The 23004-nt window shown below is 36.5% G+C and overlaps 1 protein-coding gene across 4 annotated transcripts in view; it reads right to left on the bottom strand.

The window, feature by feature from the left end:
* LOC128014368 (WW domain-containing oxidoreductase) overlaps positions 1 to 23004 on the bottom strand; it is a 194483-nt gene that overhangs the window by 129973 nt on the left and 41506 nt on the right. For all 4 annotated transcript variants that reach the window (XR_008183533.1, XM_052597943.1, XM_052597944.1 and 1 more), the window contains exons 6-7: positions 14217 to 14305; positions 3447 to 3632 (exon numbers count right to left, since the gene is read on the bottom strand). Coding sequence is in view for 3 of the 4 variants with exons in the window: in XM_052597943.1 (XP_052453903.1) it covers positions 3447 to 3632; positions 14217 to 14305 (275 nt within the window). In the remaining variant the exon portion in view is untranslated. The remainder of the gene's footprint in view (positions 1 to 3446; positions 3633 to 14216; positions 14306 to 23004) is intronic.

The raw sequence follows: 23004 nt of genomic DNA, 5'->3' as shown, positions 1-23004 counted from the left end.
TCTCAGAATATTTGTTTTCGGCAGCACTTGTTTAGTTTAAAAGTAGACATTCCAGGCTTTCTATAGATATCTCTCTCATGTCTCTTCTTTGAGTATTCACGGAGTTACAGTTCATTTTAATGAAATGTTTGTACATGACGATCAGCGGAGACAAAGACTGTAGACAGCGCACCTTGTTTGTTATCTTTATTTTATAAGTGCACAAAGGTTTTTTGTTATTATGTCTGTATCCAAAAAAAACTAGACCCTTTACAGATTCGATTGATGTATTGCTCTTATCTGTACGATTAAAACTGAAAGTGTAATTTAAGTTCTTTTCGGGGTTATCAGGAGAAAATGACTCAAAACGCATATATGCGTTAATCGACTCGAAAGGGTTAACATTATTTACGATTTTCTGTGATTTTTGTCAGGGGTTTTTTTGTGTTGTTTGGTTTTCTGTTGTTTTTTTTGTTTGTTTTTTTACATTTATTTGTTGTTTTGTGTTGTTATTTTTTTATTTATAGTTTAGTTTTTTGTGAGTTATTTTGCCTTGTTTTTTCTGTAGGCATCTTGTTTGGTTTAGTGTCGGTCATTTTGTTAGTTTAGGTTTTTTTCTTCGTTTTTTCCATAAGTGTTGCTTTTTACGCTTTGTTTTCTATTGGTTTCGTTTCGTTTATGAGATGTTTTTATGTTTTGTTTTGCTTTTTTGTGTTTTTTTTTCTGTAGGCACCTTGCTTTGTTTTGTGTTGTTTTTGTTGTTTTGTATTAATTGTTTATTTTTTTGTCTTGTTTGTCATCTAGTTTGGTGGTGATGATGCCATCCCTGAAACACCAAATTTTGCTATAATATTGATTTCATAATATAATAATTGCTGTTAATAGTGTTTATCAACTGTTTGATTACGTCTTTAATTGATTTTTCTGTACATTTCTGCCATATACACATAAACTGACAGTCACCACTGATAAGATACTACTAAATATTGTAGAAACACAATTTTCCATAAAGTTGCTTTGCGACGATTTGAATCGTGAAAAGCGCTATACAAATAAACTTGAACTGAATTGAATTGTCTAGTTTTGCATCTTTGTAAACACTCTTTAAAATCTACTTTTGTGTTCTGAAGGTAAATAAATGATAACTGAACAATCGCTTTAAAGACAGTAAATAGTCAAATGTGAACAAATGGATAACATTGATTTCCCACAGACTAAAGTCTAACTAAAGTCTCGAGTCTAAGTTTAACAGGCAGGAATAACCTCCAGAATGTGAGCCGATGGAGAAATGAGCTAAATGAGTTTTGGCAGGCCAGGTCTGACTTAATGCAAATCAAAGCTACGACATGATGTTCTTTAATTGGCTCTGACTAAGCTGTTAAACGCCAGATGTTTGACAAGGCCCCTGAACACAAGACGTATTTTCTCAATGTGTCCTTGTGTGTGTGTGTGTGTGTAAACAGTCCCAAGAAACTGCAGTGAAATGAATGGTCCCTCCCCTAGTGCGGATCAGAGCCGCGATTGCATTCAACATTTACCTCTTAATTATACACTTTACTTAACAACCAATCAAAACGTGACGTTTGCTGTATGACAAGCTCAGTGCGGCCCATGCTGCTGTTTGACACGTTACATCTCTGCTTGGGTAAACAACAACATCTGCGGGCATCGCAACGGTACAAATACTAAAGGTGTGAACTGTTAATTTAAGGAATAGCTCACTCATTCACCCTCCTGTTTCCAAACCCAGTATGAATTCAACACTTTTTTTCCCCAAGGAATGAAATTACCAGGGTCTATCGAGCTCTTTACATAAATAAATTAAAGTATTATAACAGTGGTCCATTTTTAAATAAAAAATGGTCCATTATTCAGTAAAAAATGTATTTTGTTGTTGTTTGTGTACACACACATACTAAATGTTACGCATAAAAACGAATAACTTTTGGCATCAATTATGTTAAACCTTTAGCAATATGGCAAGTTTGTTTACGAGACAATGTTCTTGATATTTAAAACAAAAATAACAACAATTTAAATATAAGTTTTTTTTTTGTTTTTTAAAGTGGTCCAGCTAAATTGTGCACTGTATTCAGATGAAATATTATATCCTATGGAGGAAAAAAAAATACATAATTCGTGGATATGCATGTGGTTATTCTACGTTGGGTGCATTCAAAACACAATGATAATTTTCAACACTGATAACAAAAAGCTTAATGATAAATATTGCATGTATGCATGTATTTCTATATCCTACATCTCCATTCAATTTCAAGTGCTGTGTGACACTGAACTCCGTTTAAAACTCCTTTTATGTTCCAGAGAAGAATGAAAATCAGCTTTGGAATGACATTAATGCAAGTAAATAATGACTGAATGTTTTTTTTATGTATTTTTGGCCGAACTATCCAGTGGAGCTGTTATACATCCATCCCCAATATCCCTCTGCACATGTTGACTTTGTCATCCCCTCACGGCTGGGATAATCCTACGGTCTTCCCACCAGAGGCATTCTGGGCTGGAAATAGTCTATTTTCGGAGCAGAGGTATGAAAAGGTCAGGTCAGGCTGGTATTTAATGACTGCAGTATCCTGCTTTAGAGAGACTGAAGTATAAAGGCGTGAATCTGGTGTGAGTTTTCAGAGGTGAGTTTCCTGTCCGTGCTATCAGTGTCCTCTTGTTTGGAGTCGGGAGGCAAATGCCAGCACCTATCGCTCCTGTCACTTAAGCCCCAGTGCTACAGCGCAGATAAACCTTCCTGTTGACTCCATTTTATTCTTCCACCCTCGATTTCCCCAACCCCTCATTCTTTCCCTCCATCTCCGAGCCGCTTTCCGTCGCTTGCACGGCCGTGTCAAGGTTTAACGGCTCTTGCAGCTTTGGGAAATATAATCTCTTCCTGGGTCAGAGGTCAGATGGGGAGCTCAAAAGGCCACATATTAAAGAAGCGGTGGAAGTGATAGAGATGAGGAGGTAGGGATCAAACATTATCAGGTGTAGCAGAGGATGATAATAAAAAGAAGAAAGGAAATAAACTGTAAAAGTTAAACGGAGGAGTTAGTGCGATAACAAGTAAGTGATTTTACTGTTGGCCAGAGCGAATTGAGATTGTGTTCCCTCAATGACACAAGGGGCTTGTTAATCTAATGGACCCTCACACTCTCAGAGTCGAAAATGTTCTTCAAAGCACTTTCATTTAATAATCATGTTACAGGAACAGCAGGCCCCAAATATTAGCTCTCTATTTTGCATACTATCTGTACTGCATACAGTATACACACATTTCTTTCCACGGCGATGAATCGGAGAGCAGAAGTGGCCCGTTTTTCAACCAGGACACAAGGTTTAGCTGGTAAATATGGTCCATTTAGTGACATGTAGGTGAAGCGACAACTGAGAGTAGATGGATGATTTTACATGAACGCATGAGAGATGAAATGATGGGAAATATTTAAAGGTGTCACCTGTGAGACTCTGAGGAGACCACCACCACCCGAGCCGGAGCGGAGTGGCGCAGGACGTCCTGCAGGAGCTGAACCAAGTAGAAATGGCCAAGATGACAGATCTGAAAGGTGGTTTCCAGCCCGTCCTCCGTTAAATTCCAGGGCTGTGTGCAAACCGCTGCGTTACACACCAGGATGTGCAACGGCCTTCAGAGAGAGAGAAAACAATAGACATAGACTCAATGAAAATAACACTTTCTTGCAAAAAAAAAAAAAAACACTAGAAAACCAAACCTAGAAAAGCCAAAACAAATCCATAAAACCAAACCAGAACCAAAAATTTTTTAAAAACAACAAACCCAACCAAATATATAAAATATAAATAAAAAATAAACCAAATATTATCAAACCAAAGCCGCAAAAAAACATAAAACCAAAACAAAACAAACCGCGACAAACCAAAATTTAACCATAACTACACCAAGTCAAATCAAACCACAAACAAGACAAAAACCAAAACCATACAATCCAATACAAACCATGAAACAAGACAAAAACAAAGCACAAACCAAAATCACAAAACAAAAACGAATCAAACCAAAATTCATAAAACCAAACAAAACAACATATCCATGAAAAAACACAAATAACCCAAAAAACATAAAACCAAACCGAAACTACAAGCAAAATGAATACAAAGCAAAAACAAATCCATAAAACCAAAACCAACCATACCAAAAAATACACAAACCAAACCCACAAAGCAAAAACCAAAAATAATCAAACCAAAACCAAACAAAGCCATATAATATAAAACAAACTATAAAATAAAACCCAAACCAAACCCATAAAACAAATCAAACCAAAACCAATCAAAGCAAAATCTATAAAAAAAAGCTAAACCCCAAAACAAACCTATAAAAACCTAAACAAGCCCAACAAAACTAAAAGAAACAAAAACAAACAAAAAAATACTAATAAAATGAAAAACAAAATACAAACCAAACCACAAAACCAAAACCAAACAAACCAAATCCATAAAAACAAAAAGCAAGCCAAAAAAATAGCAATTCAAACCCCATAAAACCAAACACAAACATAAAACAAACCAACAAAAAACAAGCGCAGAGAAAACAAATAAAGCTAAATTAGAAGAAACATTCTTTCAAGTCTATTCCAAGGTCATTCCTGGGAGAGACGGACGTTCATCCATCGGCGTGAGAACGGACGGAGAATTCAGGAAAGTCCAGGCAAGATCTTTTCTTTGACAGAGTCGCTCCAGTGGTCCTGAAACCACAGCCATACAGCAGAATAATCTGAATCCACCCCAGCAATTTTTAATTTCTTCCATTAGAATTAATTACGAAGCCCACAGGCAATTTGTGTACTCCATATTTAATACTGCCTGCACTATTAATTAAAAACTGGTTGCTGGAAAATTAATGGAGGAATTGTTATGCCCCTGCTTTAATGAGTCTTCTCTTTGACATTAAAAAAAGTACACTTCACATTTCCCTTCAGGATCTATGTGGAAAGACACGTGCATCAGTGGAAACACACAGGATCATGGGAAATGAGCAGAGGCCACGGTGACACATGTGCTTCCATTAGAAACACACGGAGAAACACACACTGAACAAACAGCACATGTTCTAGTTACAACTGACCTTTACAACCAAAGACCAAGCTCAACAGTTGTTTGTTTCTGTTTCTATGAACTGCAGAAGTTACTGTGCCTGATTATTGTACAGCATGACATGGACACAAGAGTTATCACTCAATGTTTTTTTTTTTTTTTTTATAAATACAAAAAAATAAGTTTGTTCAAAGTATTATTTTGATAAATAAATTTGTGTTTTAATGTATTTTTTATGAATAAAATATAATAATATGAATAAAAATAGTAAAAAAAAGAAAAAAAAGAAAAAAATATGTATATATATATATAGTTGGTTAGTTAGTTATGAAAAGCTATAAAATATATTTAGCTTATTTTAGGTGTTTATATAATATATTTTAACGACATTCAATGTTGTTGTTGTTTTTTTCTTCTAAATACCACAAAATATTTTCAAGTTTGTTTCAAGTATTATTTTGTTTTGTAAATTAAAGTGTTTGAAATTAATTAAAAATAATAATTAATTTAATTATTAATATAAAAGAATACATATAATAATATAACATAATAGGGATAAAAATAGTAAAACATGAAACACATATTTAAAATATTGTACATTTCTAAATATTTCCAATTTAATGTTATTTAATATATTTTAATATCTTAACCTTTTAGTTTTAGGTGTTTAATATAATATAACGTAATATATGATATGATATATGATACTAGAAGAAAAAAAAATACACATAATTTAACACATTTTATATTTCAAGTATTTAAAACTATTACATTTTTAGTTTTGTGCTCTTTTGTAAATGTTACCAAGTTAATTAAAGTTTCTTTTTATTAATGGTCTTTTTAATGTCTTTCTATGGCGAGACTGTGGAGAGAGACTTAATATGTGGGAAATGGTTTCTTGAGAAAATTCTGGAGTTAATCTTCTAAACGAAAGGTTCTGAAAGTGTGTAGTTGTGGACCGATCCAAAAACATGTTAAACTGCAAATGAACCAAATGCAAAGAAAATCACTCAAGTGCCTGCTCAGACTGGGCAAACATCATCCCTCTCAATAAAACACACCCGGGTGCTCCGCTCAGACGCCCAAAGGGCAGCAAGATGCTGCGGGACCCAAGAGAGCAGTTCAGCTCCCGCTGGAGAACACGACTGTCTGGAAACATCTGCAGAGGAAACAGATCTGCCCTCCACCTCTGACTGACAAGCTCACAGTCGTGGGCACAGAGCCTGGCACACACACACACACACACACACAGATCTCTCTGGGACTTAATGAAGCGTGGAGTCAAAAAGAGGGAGTGATTGTACCTGCGAGAGAACACCATTAAACTTTATGACTTTCACGCTTGTGTTTGAAACCGTGTAATGGAAGAGGAACATGTCTGTGATCGCTGGTGAGCGGCAGATAATGCATCCCATGGGCTGCTCGAGACTGTGATATCACCTCGAAAACCAGGGAAACCTTACACTCCTTTACATCACAGTCAACGTCTGCTTCAACAAACCAAATTACTGTGCTGCCCAGATTATGACAGATTCTGGTTGCTTTTATTATTTGCATTTAGTATCTCAACCCACCAGAAGAGAACCACTGCTTTAACAGTGTTATTAAAGTGTGCAATTAGAGTTATAGTTCACCTGCAGATAGATAGATAGATAGATAGATAGATAGATAGATAGATAGATAGATAGATAGATAGATAGATAGATAGATAGATAGATAGATAGATAGAGATACAAAAAAAACAAAAAAGATATCACAAAACAAAAAAACAAACAAATCCCCAACCAATACCACAAAAGAGAAACCAAAATAAACACGCACAAACAAAAGCAAATACCAAACCTAAAAACTAAAATCAAAACACATTTTAAAAAAGTGGAAAATAATCCCTGTATTCATGTAGGTTACAAATAGTAAAAAAAAAAAAAAAAAAAAAAAATTAATAATAAAAAATAAAATTAAATAAATTTCTTACAATTTAAATTAATATGTAAGTCTAGTGTATACAACATTATTTACAAAATTTAAGATTCTTTCAAATTTAAAAATAAAATTATATAAATGTCATTGTATAATAACTTGGGCAACTTACTGAAATGCATTTAAAGGGGTCCTATGATGTTGCTAAAAAACACATTATTTTGTGTATTTGTTGTAATGCATTGTGATTATGCGGTTTAAGGTTAAAAAACACATTATTTTACACATAATATACATAATTGTTGCTCCTCTATGACCTGCATTTCTGAAACACATAGATTTGTCAAAGCTCATCGTTCTGAAAAGACAGGTGTGCTCTGATTGGCCAGCTATCAGTGCACTGTGATTGGCCGAATACCTCAAGCGTGTGACGGAAATCATACTGTGATACCGTGTACCGGCGCGATGAGACAAAACTAATGAAACACATTTAATAATGAGTCATTTGTTGCATCCAGTGGGGACATAATTACTGATTATAATGGCTTGTACTGTGTTTTTACACAGAAAACAATGTCTGCATTTTTGATTGGAGAAATGACAACCAACAAGCGCTACTCTACACTGCTCAAAACTCATGTCATCAGTGTCGAATCCTTTAAATATGAAAATATACTTACAGACTGAGTCAGAAGCGCAAAACTGTCCTTAAAGTTTTAACTACCCCACTTTATAAATTTGCGAGAATAAGTTACACCGTCATACTTTACGTGAACATTTGGGCGGCGTTATGAAATCTACCCACACAGTGACGTAGAGATGTGGGGGCGTGTTAGAACGAGCTATTTTAGGGGCGTTTGTGGTTGACGCTTAACTTTTATAAAGAATATCTCTTTGGATTTGAGACTTTAGTCTTTACGACGACTTTACAGATCTTCTTAAAGCACCAAGAGCTTGTAACACTCCAAATTTTAATCGACCCCTTTAAGCACAGAAATTACAAATTGGTAAATAAATAAATACATTTCTAAAAATAAAACCGACCACAACATCAAAATGATGAAAAAGATCAACACAATTTATATGTGTTTATATATAATACAAAAATAACACTGAGCTGAACTGACCTCGCCATAATATAAAAATGTCCGATATCTCATAATTTCCGATAGCTCTCATTTTATTCATGATTATGACATCAGAAAAGTTCCACCAGCCTGACACCAAAAATAACAATTAAGAACATAAGTCCATTCAAGTCACCATATACATTTAGATATATGTCAATAAATAAATAAATATGTTAGTTGTTGGACGAGTAAAAGCCAAGGGTCAGTTACCAATAAACCAAATAATAAACACCCAAAGAAAAGCCTAGCAACCTCTGCAGTTAAAAAGTGGCCCCTGATGATGCAATGAATGTGTTTTAAGATATCGTTCACCACAACAGTCTTCATTTGATTGAAACAGAGACGATTTCTTATACAAAATCTCTCTCACCTAAAATGTAATTTCTCGGGTCGATCTGGAAACGGCTCTCAGTGGGAAGGAGCGTTGTTGTTTGCATGCTAATGCTGCTGTTGTGTCGTATGATTTAACAACTCGCAGCGCTCGCTCTGAGCCGCCCCCCCGCCGGCCGTGTCTTCATAAGCAAAAAGCTAACAAATGGTTTTAATAGCTTAGCCCACATAATGTAAAAACTCCCTTTAAACTTATTAATGCAATCAGGGGGGTCTTCCGCAAATGTGCAATTTACGTGTCGGGGCGAGCGGGGGCGGAAACGACCGGACGGGGAGGAATAACGCTCCATACTTACTTTAAAGAACCCCCAGGGCACGACCTCTGACCTCAGAATAATCTCTGCCCATAAAAGAATGATTGCTTTTGTCTCCCTCCACTCCGACCGGCCGTCATTAAGGGGCCACGCGCGTTTATGGGCAGCCGAATAAAATGTGTGGCTAACAGAGAGATGCTTTAAAATAGACAGACACAGATAAACAGACAGCACCCACAAGCATGCGCTCGTTACTAAAGCCACGTGTCTGTGGAGGAAAGACTTTATAGGCAATGAGATGTTAAAAATAAACGACCTACAACTATGGACCGCTTTGCTATTAATTAATTTATTTTTTCCTCACTACAAAGGGTTTCTAATCAGTAAGAAAAACAAAACTTCAAACAACAAATGCAACATATGTACATTGTATTGTTTACATTGTTTATGCTGTGATCCGAACGTAAACGATGTTTACGCGTACATACGTTGCGTACATTGTTTATGTACAGTATGTGATACTCTCCAAAATGGCGAAGTAGTTTGACACGGAGGAGACAAATTGTTGATTAAAGTCATTATTTTTGTTTTCTTTACGCACAAAAAGTATTCTCGTAGCTTCGTAAAATTACGGTTGCTCGATTTTTTTTTAACTTAGAATAAGGTAAATAATTAGTTTATTGATATCCATATAAACATGGACATTAGTAATACAACTATTTAACTTATTCTAAATAACACAATCCACAAAATAATATGTGTGTGTGATTTTTTTTGTGATTGTGTGTGATTCATTGTTAGCTTAGCAATACAATATTACCGCAATAAAGCCTGCGTTTTACCGTAGTGAACTTGACTGAAATAAGTATGCAAACTTTTCTCAGGGACCGAAAAGAAATGGTGCATAACTAGTTTTGGCGAGGATATTTGCTGGCATATTTTTGTAGCATATCTGTGTCACTTCATTGCATTGCTCTTGGTTTGAACACCTTGAGTCAGGAATTTGTCCACAAGCAATCAATACACAGCGAACGCTTGGCGGGATTAAACATCATAGGCGATCAACTTCACTTCACAGCGTATGTCGTGTGACTTGAGTTAATTAAACACTACAAAAACCCGACGAGAACAAAGGAATGATAAGTACATGGAAATATGTTTCCTGCGCCTACCTGAACATACTGAGGGCGAAGAACAAAGAGAACAGGAGTGAGAGGAGAAAGAAAATAAATGAGGGAGGGGGCAAGGTAAGATTGGGGTTTACAAACGGCTACAAAAGAAAAGAAAGGCTACAGAAAAGTGGCAAAAGCAGCTGTGATTGAATTAAGCTCCAATGGCAGTAATTGTTAATGTGTGTGTGCCTGCAGACATCTCGACAGAAGCAGAAACAGGGAGGCGTGGTGTGGACTCACCAGCTGCCTGCTGCCATTCACACCTGAGCACCTCTCCATCCTGATGAGAATTAATCTACTCCACCTCCTCTGGGACTCACACACACACACACACACACACAGCCAGGGAGCAGCTAATGAAGAAATACAACCTTGGCAAGGGAGAGAGAGGATATTCATTCATTCATTCACTCACTCGCTCGAGTAAGATCACGGTGGTCTGGGTTACATGAGCATGAGGTGTGTATGAAAAAGCACTGGATAGCAGATGAGGTCACTCTAAAGGTTAAATGCCGCTTTAAAAACACCTATCTTTAGTATTCAAATAAAACCTGAGACCCTAGGTTTGTTTTAGCCAATCAACTGAAAGAAAAATGTCACGTGACTAACTGAAACGCTAATCAAGACTAAACTAAAAACAGAACAAAGAAAAAAAAAACAGAATGCTAATCAAAACAAACATAAACAAAACAAGCGAAAGTAGTGATGCACCAAAATATAAATTCTGAGCCGAAAACCGAAACCAAAAATGCTTTTTAGTAATTAGTGCTGTTATACAATTAATCGCGATTAATCGCATTAAAAATAAAAGTTTTCGTTTACACAATATATATGTGTGTGTACTGTGCATATTTATTTTGTATATATAAACTCTCATGAAGTTTGCGCAAATAAACGCTGAAAATGAACGTGGATTTGTGCAGCTTCTCTGTTAACAAAGGCGCTGTGTAGTAACAGCTGCCCTATGTGAAATCACGCACCTGATTTACCACTGATTAGAGAACCGGCTTTACTGACGAGATACAAACATATTTATCTTAAAAATATAATGTGTGTGTGTTTGTGTGTGTGTATTTATTGGCAAAATAAATATATATTATTATATTAAAACACATATTATGTAAACAAAAACTGTTATTTTGTATTTCATTAATCACGATTAATCGCTTCACAGCAGTAGTAATAATTATTATATTTTTAAATATATATATTTTTTTTTTAATTTATTTAACTTAAATTTACATTTTTTTTTTTTTTTTTTTTTTTGAAATTTCAGTGTCTCCCTAGAGGAAAGCTAAAGAAAACAAAAAAACAAACAAAAAAACAAGCAATGCCAAGGAAAAAAACACAACTCAAAACAGCACCCAAACGTTAATATATATATGTTAAACAAACAAATAAATAAAGCATAAATATAACAAAACAAAAACAGAATGCAAAAACAGAGTAGCATCACAAACCCTTCACTAGTGACTATCTTAAGAACAGAAAAACCAAAGTCCATTTTGATTCAAAGCATCACGAAGAAAGTCCTCTCACCATCCAGTCCAGAGTTTGAACTGATCTCCACACTAACTATGGGCCAATGGGCCAAATAAATGATTTGGGTGCCAAACTAATAGGTTAATCTCTCCCTTTTATTAAAGGCTAACAGCTTTTATTAAGAGCTGACCAGCCCAGATGTGTTTGGAAGGCCGAGGCACAGACATGGGATTTCCACAACCCTGAACTGTCACTTAAACTAACAAGCCATGACATACATGGAAAATGTATACAGTAGATGCACATGCACACACACACGCACAAACACCAATACTGGTTGTGTCCAAAAATTAAAAATTACAGATCCAGTGTTGCTCTGTACACACTTTTAAGCCATTCTAAGTTGCACACTCCATATTACCCTAGGCCCTGTTTCAAATACATTCTGAGACACTACCAAACAAAACAAAATGCAAAAAGCAACTAAAAGCAAAGCAAAACAAAAAAAACATATAAAAGGAATCAAAAAGAGCAAAAAAGAACAGTACAAAAACAAGGAGCATGACAAAATAAAATAATGCAAAGCAAAACACAAAAAAGTCAAATAAAACTACAGAAAGCTAAACAAAAATACAGAACAAAGCAACACAAGAAAAAAAAAACACAAAGGAGCATAATCAAATCAAAACAGAATAAAAAAGGAAAACAAAAGAACAAACCAAAATAAGACAAAAAAACAAATACTAGAAAAAGTGGAATGCTAAACCAAAAAGCAAAACAGAACAAAAAAAAAAATGAATAAAATAAACAAAATACAAAACAAAACAGCAAGGCAAAGCAAAATATATAGAAAAACAAAACAAGACAAATAAATACAAAACAAGTATAAAGCAGGATGAAACAAAACAAAAAGCAAAGCCAAACAAATTCTGAGGCAAAATGGTTTGTGTACTTTTTTAGTTTATGCAAAAGTGCACAAACCCAAATTCACAAACCCAAAAGTGCACAAAGACAGCATTGCACTGTTTTTTATGCCTGTATGAGTACTGCATTGTTATTTTCACAAATAGCAGTGAACTCTTGCAGAATCAATGAAATCAAGCTGCCTGTGCACTTCACATCTACTGTTTCTATAAGGATAGTGCCTTAGAAAGTAGATGCCTATGTAAGCTGTAGGAAAGGATCCCAAAACACATCTTTCTCAGGGTCACTTTGGGAAACAATGCTCAGAGATCCTGTAATGAGGAGCCATGGTCAAAGCATTTTACAGCGTCCAGCGTGTGGGAAAATAAGCGTTTATGAAACTTAGATGGACTGGAGGTGGGTGGAGGGGTTTGGCTCTGGGACAGGGTGGGGGTCACCTCCAGGGGTCTGACTGCTGACCAAGCTGCTGCCGTTGCCCCGGGGCCGGCCAGGGGCCAGATGAGTCCTGCAGCCCCTCGAGGGCTCGGGGACACCGGCGGATCCTCCACGCGCCCCACACAACCAGGACGTCACCTCTAATACTGCAACTCACTTAATATGGATCGAGAGCTGATGGAGCTGTGAAGGTCGAAGCTGTGCTGCACTAAAACCAAGGAGGAAGGTCCGCGAACGAGGACAAAAAGGAACCCAATTCTAAAAATTTCACTAAGAACAAATAACTGATTTAAAATGATATTAAAATACAAAAATCACAACAGACCGTTTCCCCCTTATAACTACAGTATAAGATACAACATCAGAAGTGACACACAAGAGACATGCCAGACACGTCTATATTAAATCATAATTATGCCTCATTAGCCTAATTACTGATCACCATCCAAAAACTAATGAATGTTTACAGATTAAAATAATTAGAAAACCCTGCATTGATATGAAGGCAGAAATGCTTAAACTGTTAAAAGCTTTGTCGTGGCATAATAGTAAATAACATTTTCTAATAGGATAACAACAAATTGTGGGAAACACTATATAATCGAATTCAAGACATCCATAATTCAAAATTCATTTCCAGGCCAGGGAGTGGAAAATTGACAATATAAAATAAAAAAATTAAATATATAGGTATAGCATGACCAAGAAAACCATGGTAAGTGTATTGACACATTTTCTTATAATGCTTACATTGCAAAAACAGATGGCTTAATACTTTTTAGTGAGGGACTGAACTTAAAAATGTAAGTGCATTTTATTATTAACTTTAATTTTAATATTTACTTTAGGAAAAAACGAATGAAAATGTAATATAAAGATTTTTTTTTCTTGCAAAGTGAAATTGCTAAATTCAATGAATTAATGTATCATTATTCCCCGATTGATTGATTTAAAGCATATTATTTATAAATGAGTCAATTACACATTTACTTATTTGTTTGTTTTGTACATTCAACATGAATGGGTGATAAATAAATAATGGAAAAGTTATTTATTTATTAAGCATGGGTGTGAGATCTATCTATCGGTGTTTTCAAAAGCCAGTTCCACTTTTATTCCACTAAAACTTCCCGAAAGCTGGGAGCACTAATTGATTCAACTAGGACACTGTTAATCTTTGGCTTTGCGATTGATGGAATTATAGCTAAGGTTCGGGTACTTATTTATTGACCACAGAGAGGGATGAGGGGTCTCGATGAAAGAGGGAAGACCTTTTGGCCCCTTCTTTGATGCGATAGTTCGTTAATGGAGCCGGGGGCCGGGTGAAGGAGGGGGGCCGCTCTCAGGACAGAGCGAGCAGAGCGCCATTTATGATTAAATAGCCAGCGTTCATCCATGTGTGGAATGAAATATTGTATTACAATTCTGTTGTACGGTGTATTACTTACAGTTTCCTGGCTTTGAAGATCTCCGCAAACTCTCGGACACTCCTCAAGGAAGCCAAATCCAGCGGCATGGCTTCGACACGGGCTTTGCGCTAGAGAAAGAGGGACAGAAAAAGAGAAAGCAGTAGTTTTTATACCAGCTGCATCCATCACTATCACTTCCCACCCAAAACCTCCACTATATCTCACAGACGCCATTGAAAACAACTCAATCTCTTGTTGCCTAAATCAGGGGCGCATTTCCAATGGGAATGTTGCACGTTCTGTGGCGGGAGAGCATCTCAATATCCTCTTTATGGCATTTTTATGACCCTCCGCACTGACTGTATCCGATCTCTCCTGCGTGTATCCTGTGCTTACACTAAGTAAACGGTAAGGCAGTGGCTCCCTTCTCTCATAATGTCCATAATGGCATATAGAACAGGCTCAAGGAGATAAATAATGTATGAGCAAAGCCGAATCCACAATAATGGTCTCTCTCAGGGCTGGCTTTTAGGTGCACCTTTGATCAGACCTGAACACGATCGATATGAAGGAAGACACATAAATCACTCCACAAAGGAAGGATCAGAGTCTCACTGGTCAGAGGTCAGCTCAAGTTCTCCTGAGGTAAAGTCAGTGGGAAGTCTGAGGTTTGAGTGTACGGGCACACACAATAAATAAATAAAACTATAAATACATAAAACCATAAACAATCAAACAAATATATATATTGTTTTTATTACAACTAGTAGTAGTGTTAGTAGTAGTATCATCATCACCACCATCATCATTATTTTTATTATTATTACTATTAATGTCAACGTCATTATCATCATTATCATTATTACACAGCATTTTAATAGTTCATTGTGCATGCAAAAAACATAATGTCCATTATTGCACTGTTGCACTGTTTATGTATAATTATTGTTAGAAACCATGTAATAAACTATAAAACTACAGAACAGATCACTTATTAGTTCACCTTATTACTAGTAAGTTAATACAGCTAAATGCTGATAAAGACAATTTCAGGTCTGTTTCACTGGCTGTTCACTGTCTCCTTCTCACCACAAACAGCTGCGTGCTAACTTAGCAGGTTTCGCTAGTCCTGTACAGCATCTCTGATGAGGATTTTTTGATGAATGACTGTATAAACTCTGCTAATATTACAGTGGGGTTAGGAGACATGGGGCAATTTAATTATGCCATGTACAGCACACCACCAGGTTAACAGGAAAAGCACCCTCTCAGCATTTCTCCTATCAACAGTACGTCCACGAACCACTTACAATTGCTAATCAGCCTCTGTGCAATTAGTGCCGTAGACGATTCTAGATGGCTACTGTACTATAAAGACTTCAGAGCAATCATGTCTCGTCTTGTCATACGCCCTCGACTGCAGACTGCTAGATATACAATAACTGTTCAACATCACTTTTCATCAGATTATTACTGTCCAATGGGGCTTGACTAATATCCAGAGATGTTTGTTTCAGCGATATCGCCAACAAAAATTAGGACACTTGGTTATTAAAGACCATCAATGTAACATTAAAAATGATGAAGTTGTGTTGACCCAACAAAATGCCACAGCTGAATTACTGGCTTCCATCTAATGACCCCAATACAAAACACGCACATGATGCACAAGCATAATGTGTGGCAAAATACACTTTAATTAAAACAAAGGGAACGATAGAACAATAGCATGACAGAACAATTAATAGAATTATAGAATGTTCAATAGAATGAAAGACAGACAGACAGACAGAGAGAGAGAGAGAAAGAGAGAGACAAACAGACAGACAGACAGACAGACAGACAGATAGACAGATAGATAGATAGATAGATAGATAGATAGATAGATAGATAGATAGATAGATAGATAGATAGATAGATAGACAGATAGACAGATAGACAGATAGATAGATAGATAGATAGATAGATAGATAGATAGATAGATAGATAGATAGAATAAGACAGACAGACAGACAGAGAGAGAGAAAGCGAGAGACAAACAGACAGACCGACCGATAGACAGACAGACAGACAGACAGACAGATAGATATATAGAATTAGACAGACATATAGAATAAGACAGACAGATAGAGAGAGAGAGAGAGAGACAGACAGCCATACAGACCGACCGTCCGACAGACAGACAGACCGATAGACAGACAAACAGACCGATAGACAGACAGACAGATAGAATGATAGATAGACAGACAGATAGATCAATAGAACGATAGACAGACAGACAGACAGACAGACATACCGATAGATAGATAGATAGATAGATAGATAGATAGATAGATAGATAGATAGATAGATAGATAGATAGATAGATAGATAGATAGATAGATAGATAGATAGATAGATAGAATTAGACAGACATATAGAATAAGACAGACAGAGAGAGAGAGAGAGAGAGACAGACAGCCATACAGACCGACCCTCCGACAGACAGACAGCCCGATAGACAGACAAACAGACCGATAGATAGACAGACAGACAGATAGAATGATAGATAGACAGACATATACAGACATACCGATAGATAGACAGACAGATAGATCAATAGAACGATAGACAGACAGACAGACAGACAGACCGACAGACCGACAGATAGACAGACAGACAGACAAACAGACCGATAGATAGACAGACAGACAGACAGACAGATAGAATGATAGATAGACAGACAGATAGATAAATAGAACGATAGACAGACAGACAGACAGACAGACAGACCGACAGACCAATAGATAGACAGACAGATAGACCGATAGATAGACAGACAGATAGATAAATAGAACGATAGACAGACAGACAGACAGACAGACCGACAGACCGATAGATAGGCAGACAGACAGAACGATAGACAGACCGATAGATAGATAGACAGACAGACAGACAGATAGAATGATAGATAGACAGACAGATACAGACATACCGATAGACAGACAGACAGATAGACCGATAGAATGATAGACAGACAGACAGACAGACAGACATACCAGGAGACAGACAGACAGACAAATATAATTAGACAGACAGACAGACAGACAGATAGAATAAGACAGACAAATATAATTAGACAGACAGACTGTTTTAATTAGTCATACATGCTTCAAACTAAAAGTAAAATAAGCTCTTTTGACATGGTCAAAAGCAACATTCACGTTTATATGATTTTAATTACGAGTCTCCAAATGTTAGGCAGAGACCACGACACACAGACACATATTCATACAGATAGGCTTATTTGTCAGTTGTGAAGCGCTACTCCATCTAACAGGTCTTATTTATCTAAATCAGGTTTAGCCTATGGGCCTGCAGACCTTGACTGGGGCCTGTGATTACGTGATAAGACTGAGACATAGACAGCATAAGTCTACTCTGAAACAGCCACAGGGCACACATGAACGACAGAAACCAATGTCAGTGCGAGTGGATAATTATTTCAGAAGGATCTGTCTGTGGATCACAGTCTCCATTCAATGTGATTTATCTCTGCGTTTCCCAAATGGCATGTCATGACCTAAAATTGGCTGCATGCTTCTGACGGGTTGTGAAAACAATGGGATGTTAAAAGGGGTTCACTTGTGGCGAGGGTAAACAGCATTATAAATATGACGGATAGAAGGCAAACAGCACAGTGTGCACACCTGAGGACATACGCAACAGATGAGGAACGATGAGTGTCCGGTTAGACTGACTGCTGGGAGAATGATGGACGGCAGTTGCGTGAGTTATTGCGTGTCAGGCTCAGCTAGCCGTGTTTGGCAGGTGTATGGCATGCGAAAACTGGAAAACAGGAAATAACAGCTGCTGGAAAACACAAGAGGACAGATGTGAAGACTGATGACTAAATGATTTGGACAGATATCAAACCAGAACAAGTAGGTTTGAAGTGCGGGACTGTTGGTTAACAGACTGTAAAAGTCTGACACAAGCCAGACTTTTGTTATCAGCAAAGTCTGGTTCAATTCATAGCTCGTTCTGGCAAAGTACAGACAATTTTGACATATATGTAACATATGTATAGGGATAAAAAAAAAAAGAAAAAAAAAAAAAGGATCGAGTCCGAAATCAAGACAAACCCAGTAAAGCTTCTACGCTTTCCTTTAAGGTGAATGAAGTACACATGCACAACACATCTCGCCTCTGTCTTTTGGAGCAATAGCATAATGCTAAGAACAATTGTAGTTGTAGTAATGTACACACACACACCAATCACACACATTTTAAACACAAATTAATTATTTTGGTTTCGCAAAATAAAATTGACTGGAATCATTTCAGTGGAGCTGAAGAGTTTACATGACACTATAAAAACTTTAGACCAACTGAAATCTAAATTTTAAATGCACCAATTACACTTAACTGCAGAGAAGTTGTAGTTTATTCAAATAATGCAGCAACTTTCTCAACTAAAGTTTGCAGAGAAAACAACCAAGAAATGAATGAAAAATTATTCCATACAACCAAAGATATTTTCTTCCAATTATTTCATTTAGATAATGTTGAAAACGCTGAACAGACAGCTGTGCTCAAGGAAGTCCGGTACATGACATCAGTGGTTCCAAACCACATTCCTTACAATTTTGGAAAGCCAGTGGGGCTGGGGTCTAGGGTCTAGGGCTGTCAGGGGCTTCTAAACTCTCAAAGCCACAGTGATACAGTGAGAGGGATTTCCCAAAGAATCTGAACACCAAGGTCCACGGCACATACTAGGGAAGGACTACTAGGGCCCCTCTGTGCCATCAGCAAACCACTGGATGATTTTTTTTGGAAAAAGGCAAGAACGCTTTGGGTAGGAGTTCACTTTCTAAAGATGTGGACAAGTTTTACGTTTGTACAGTGAAATCTGCAGAAAATCCAGTCATCTTAATAGGAATCCACACAATCTAGAATTTCGGGTGAGAGACACACAGATACACGTGCTCCTGGACCTTACGGGACCCTCAACTCACCTGCTCTCTTTCGCTCACAAACAAATAAAGTATTAATAGCCCACTACTATCCATTAACAGATGCATCTGAAGATACTTCCAGTACACTAATTGCAGTTAGAGTCCTTTGGGAGTAACCTGGGGTTAAGTGCATTGCAAAAGGGCACAACAAGGGTTCTTACTAATTTTTTTCGGTTAGTAATTGTCCAGGTGGTCATCCCCACCTGACAGTGAGTCTGCAACATTTGCGTAACCAGCTAGGAGTCTTAACCACTCTACTACAACTCCGTATGGTCGACTCTCCAGTCTGTGTAGAGCACAAGCAATCAACAGCAACGTCGCCCACAGCCACACCCTGTCAAAGAAAAATTACCCAACATCCCCAAACACCATCCATTAATGTGAACTGTGCTTGACAGGAACCTTGTCAAACTGCACAGCCTACAGTCACCTTCCACTACAGCACAGTTTAATCACGACACTTAAGTAAGCTCCCCATAATTTGATGTGTACTAGTAATATTACACCAATGATGCCATAAAGGCAACATGGAGTCAAATGTGACCCTCTTACATTCTTATTACACCTTAATGTGCTGGATTTACTGGTTTATTTACTAAGTTACTCAAAATATATTTGAAGTCTTTCATAAAATTTTAATAACTTGCTTAAACCCTGATTTTCCAATCTGACATCATCAACCCCTTTTATTTTCTTAATGAAATAACGAAGTGACTATACAGAAGTATCAATTATGTCATATATATATATATATATATATATATATATATATATATATATATATATATATATATATATATATATATATATAATATATATAATATAATACACACAAAGATAAACAAGTAGATAGAATAGAAAAAACAGAAAGCTAGAATTTTTTAATTAAAAAAAGAATTAAGTAGAATTAAAATAGAATAGAAAGTGTTAGAGTTAGAGGGTCAAATAACGATGTTTCTTGAAGATGGCCAAGGACTCTACTGCTATGATTGTGTTGTGCGGGTCATTTCACCAGGAGGGAGCAGTGAATGAAATGATTCTGTGCCTCTTTGAGATGGTCCAATAATACGCCGTTCACTTGCAGAACACAAGCTTCTAGAGGCACATAACCCTGAAGTAATGAATTAGTTAAATGGGTGCAGAGCCAGTGGTGGTTTTGTAGACAAACATTAATGCCTTGAATTTAATTACCAATACTCAGGATCGGTATCGGCTCAGGTACTCGCATTTTATTCAGATCGGATATCGGTCAGATGAGACCAATCCAAATCCGATATTGTGCGTATACTGTTCTGTTTTATTGTCGAGCTCCACGAAAAGCACAAAAACATGATAAAGCACCCAAAAAACTGTGTGCACTATATTTCAAGTGTTCTGAAGCTGTTCCATAGTTCCATGTGATGTGATTAAAATTCAAGTCTTTAAATTCAAGTTCACATAAACAATTTTTTCCACTGTGTGTGTCTGTCATCATCCATTCAGCAAACAAATTGCGTGTAGCGTTCAGTTACACTCAAAGCAATGAAACTCCCTTCAAGAGCGCACAGTATTTGAGATTTAAAACCGTTAAAAGAAAAACTAACACTTTTATTGTGCAACAATGATTTTTAATAGATTATTATTCTAGTTGTAATTTTTTTTTGATAGTTTTTCATTAAAATGAAGTAGTCAAAATTGGTAGATTGTGTTTAACACACAAAAGAGTGACGATCAGGTCAACACAGAGAAGTATAGAAATTCTACATTGATAAAAAAAAAAAAAAAAACTGCTGGTATCAGATTGGATCAGTATCGGCAGAATTATCGGTATCGGATCAGTTCTGAAAAAATAGTATCGCAGCGATATTATTTTTTTCAGAACCGATCCGATACCGATAATTCTGCCAATATTGATCCCTAGTAAACACAAACCTTTATTTTGGATAGAATTAATTAGAATTAATAATAGAATTAATTGCGATTAATCATTTGACAGCACTAATAAATATGCCAATTTTATAAATCTCCAGTGACAGGTTCCCATTATTTTTGGTGACGCAAGTTGCGTACATCTTATCCAGTCGGAAATTACAAAACAGACTCATTTGTCCTTCTGTTTCAGGTATTGTGACCACAAAACTATTCTCCAGCTACCAGTCTGTCATTCATCATGTCTGATATCGGTTTCATAGCATTGTTTTTTCTCTGGGACTTAGGGGAGCCCATCTTACATGTCATAAAAGAGCAGATGGCGGAAGACGAGTTAACAAAGCCTGACCCGTTAGAGTGCATCATCACAGCACACTCCAGCATCTATTGAATCACTAAACCTACATTTTCTTCAGGGGGTGAATATTTCCCCAGGATACTTTGCTTGGAGCATCAGAAAATTGAGGCACTGATACCAGGAAATGGTTCGAATTTAGCTGACTCCACAGTTTAGGGAGGCAAAATCCTTGAGCGGCATCAAAATCTTTTATATATGTAGTTTTATAGGCTATAAAGCATTACTAAGCAGTAAAAAACAAGCAGGATATTATGTGGACACTCAGAAAGCAGGAAGTGAGAGAAATCTGGGACGCTTGAGTGACTGACGACACCTGCTCCACGTTTAGCTACAGCCCCTGTTTAGAAGGAGATAAATTGGTTTGGTGGGAGCCGACAGAAGCCAAAGCGTTGCTCTGAAATGATTTGATAAATGTATGATGGAGATGCAACAAACAGGTTTATTTTTTAAAGTGCCGGCACAAGCGCTCTGGAGGGTTATTCCTCAGCCTGTGTTGCCCCACTGGAGCACACACAGATTTATCACACGCTGGATGAGCAGAAAGCCAGAGAGACGGGACGCCAGACCAGGAAGGACTGAATTTGCAGCAGCACTGGGGGTCCCCCGAGTGAACGGTCATAGAGACAAATATGTTTTTTCATTAAGGATGGAATGGATCCATTCTTCAGTCGTGTGACGTGGCATGATGGTAATCAGGTGCTATAAAGACACTCATATGGGTACAATCCACACACAAACATGTTTGGGCCTCAACAAATCATGCAAATGAAAGGTAGATGGTTTCAGTGGCCTGAGATATTACCATCAGCTCTGAATCACTCATTCTTCCTGCTATACGTGACACATAATTTACCATTTCATCACTTCTAATGTGTCGCCAAATATATACACTTTATACACACAAACACACCAGTGTCATTTTAGTAGCATTGAGATACTATTAGATATTTTTGATTGTGAATTGTTTTATGGATTTTTCTATTTCTGGTTTTACTTTTCAATGGTTTAGATATTTTCTGTTTTTGTCATTTTGTTTTATAAATTTTTTTCTACATAGTTTTGAAATTAGTTTTCTGTTAGTATGTTACGTTATGTTAGAGTACTATGTACTTTGTTATTTTAGTACACGGAGTTGAACGGAATGAGAAATATTGCTTTGGTTTATGGTTTAAGCTAACAATAATGATCCTGATAAAATGTGATTAATTATTAAGTATTTAATATATTTTTACGTACTTAATAGGGCTGTCAGTTTAACTTGTTAACTTAATTTTTATGAATAAATAATGCAATTCAAATATTTTAACGCAGTTGACGCACTGCACTGACGCCCCCAAACCTGTACGTAATCTTATATTTCATTTAGTCAGTGGATTGAATTGTTAACATTAAAGAAGCTCAAATATTGTTTTCATTTGTTGGTCACTGCATAATTTCCATACCACGTTTATGTTATTTCATAGCTTTTATGACTGTACAATTATACTAAAACATGGGAAATATTCATAAATATTAAGAAAGTATGTGAAAACATTTGACTGTTGGCAAAGAAAAAGAGAAATTG

This window comes from Carassius gibelio, chromosome B25 (genome assembly GCF_023724105.1).
Source record: "Carassius gibelio isolate Cgi1373 ecotype wild population from Czech Republic chromosome B25, carGib1.2-hapl.c, whole genome shotgun sequence".
NCBI classification, from domain to species: Eukaryota; Metazoa; Chordata; class Actinopteri; order Cypriniformes; family Cyprinidae; genus Carassius; species Carassius gibelio.
Note: the sequence above shows the minus strand (reverse complement) of the source record. Positions and strands in the feature narration are given on the sequence as shown.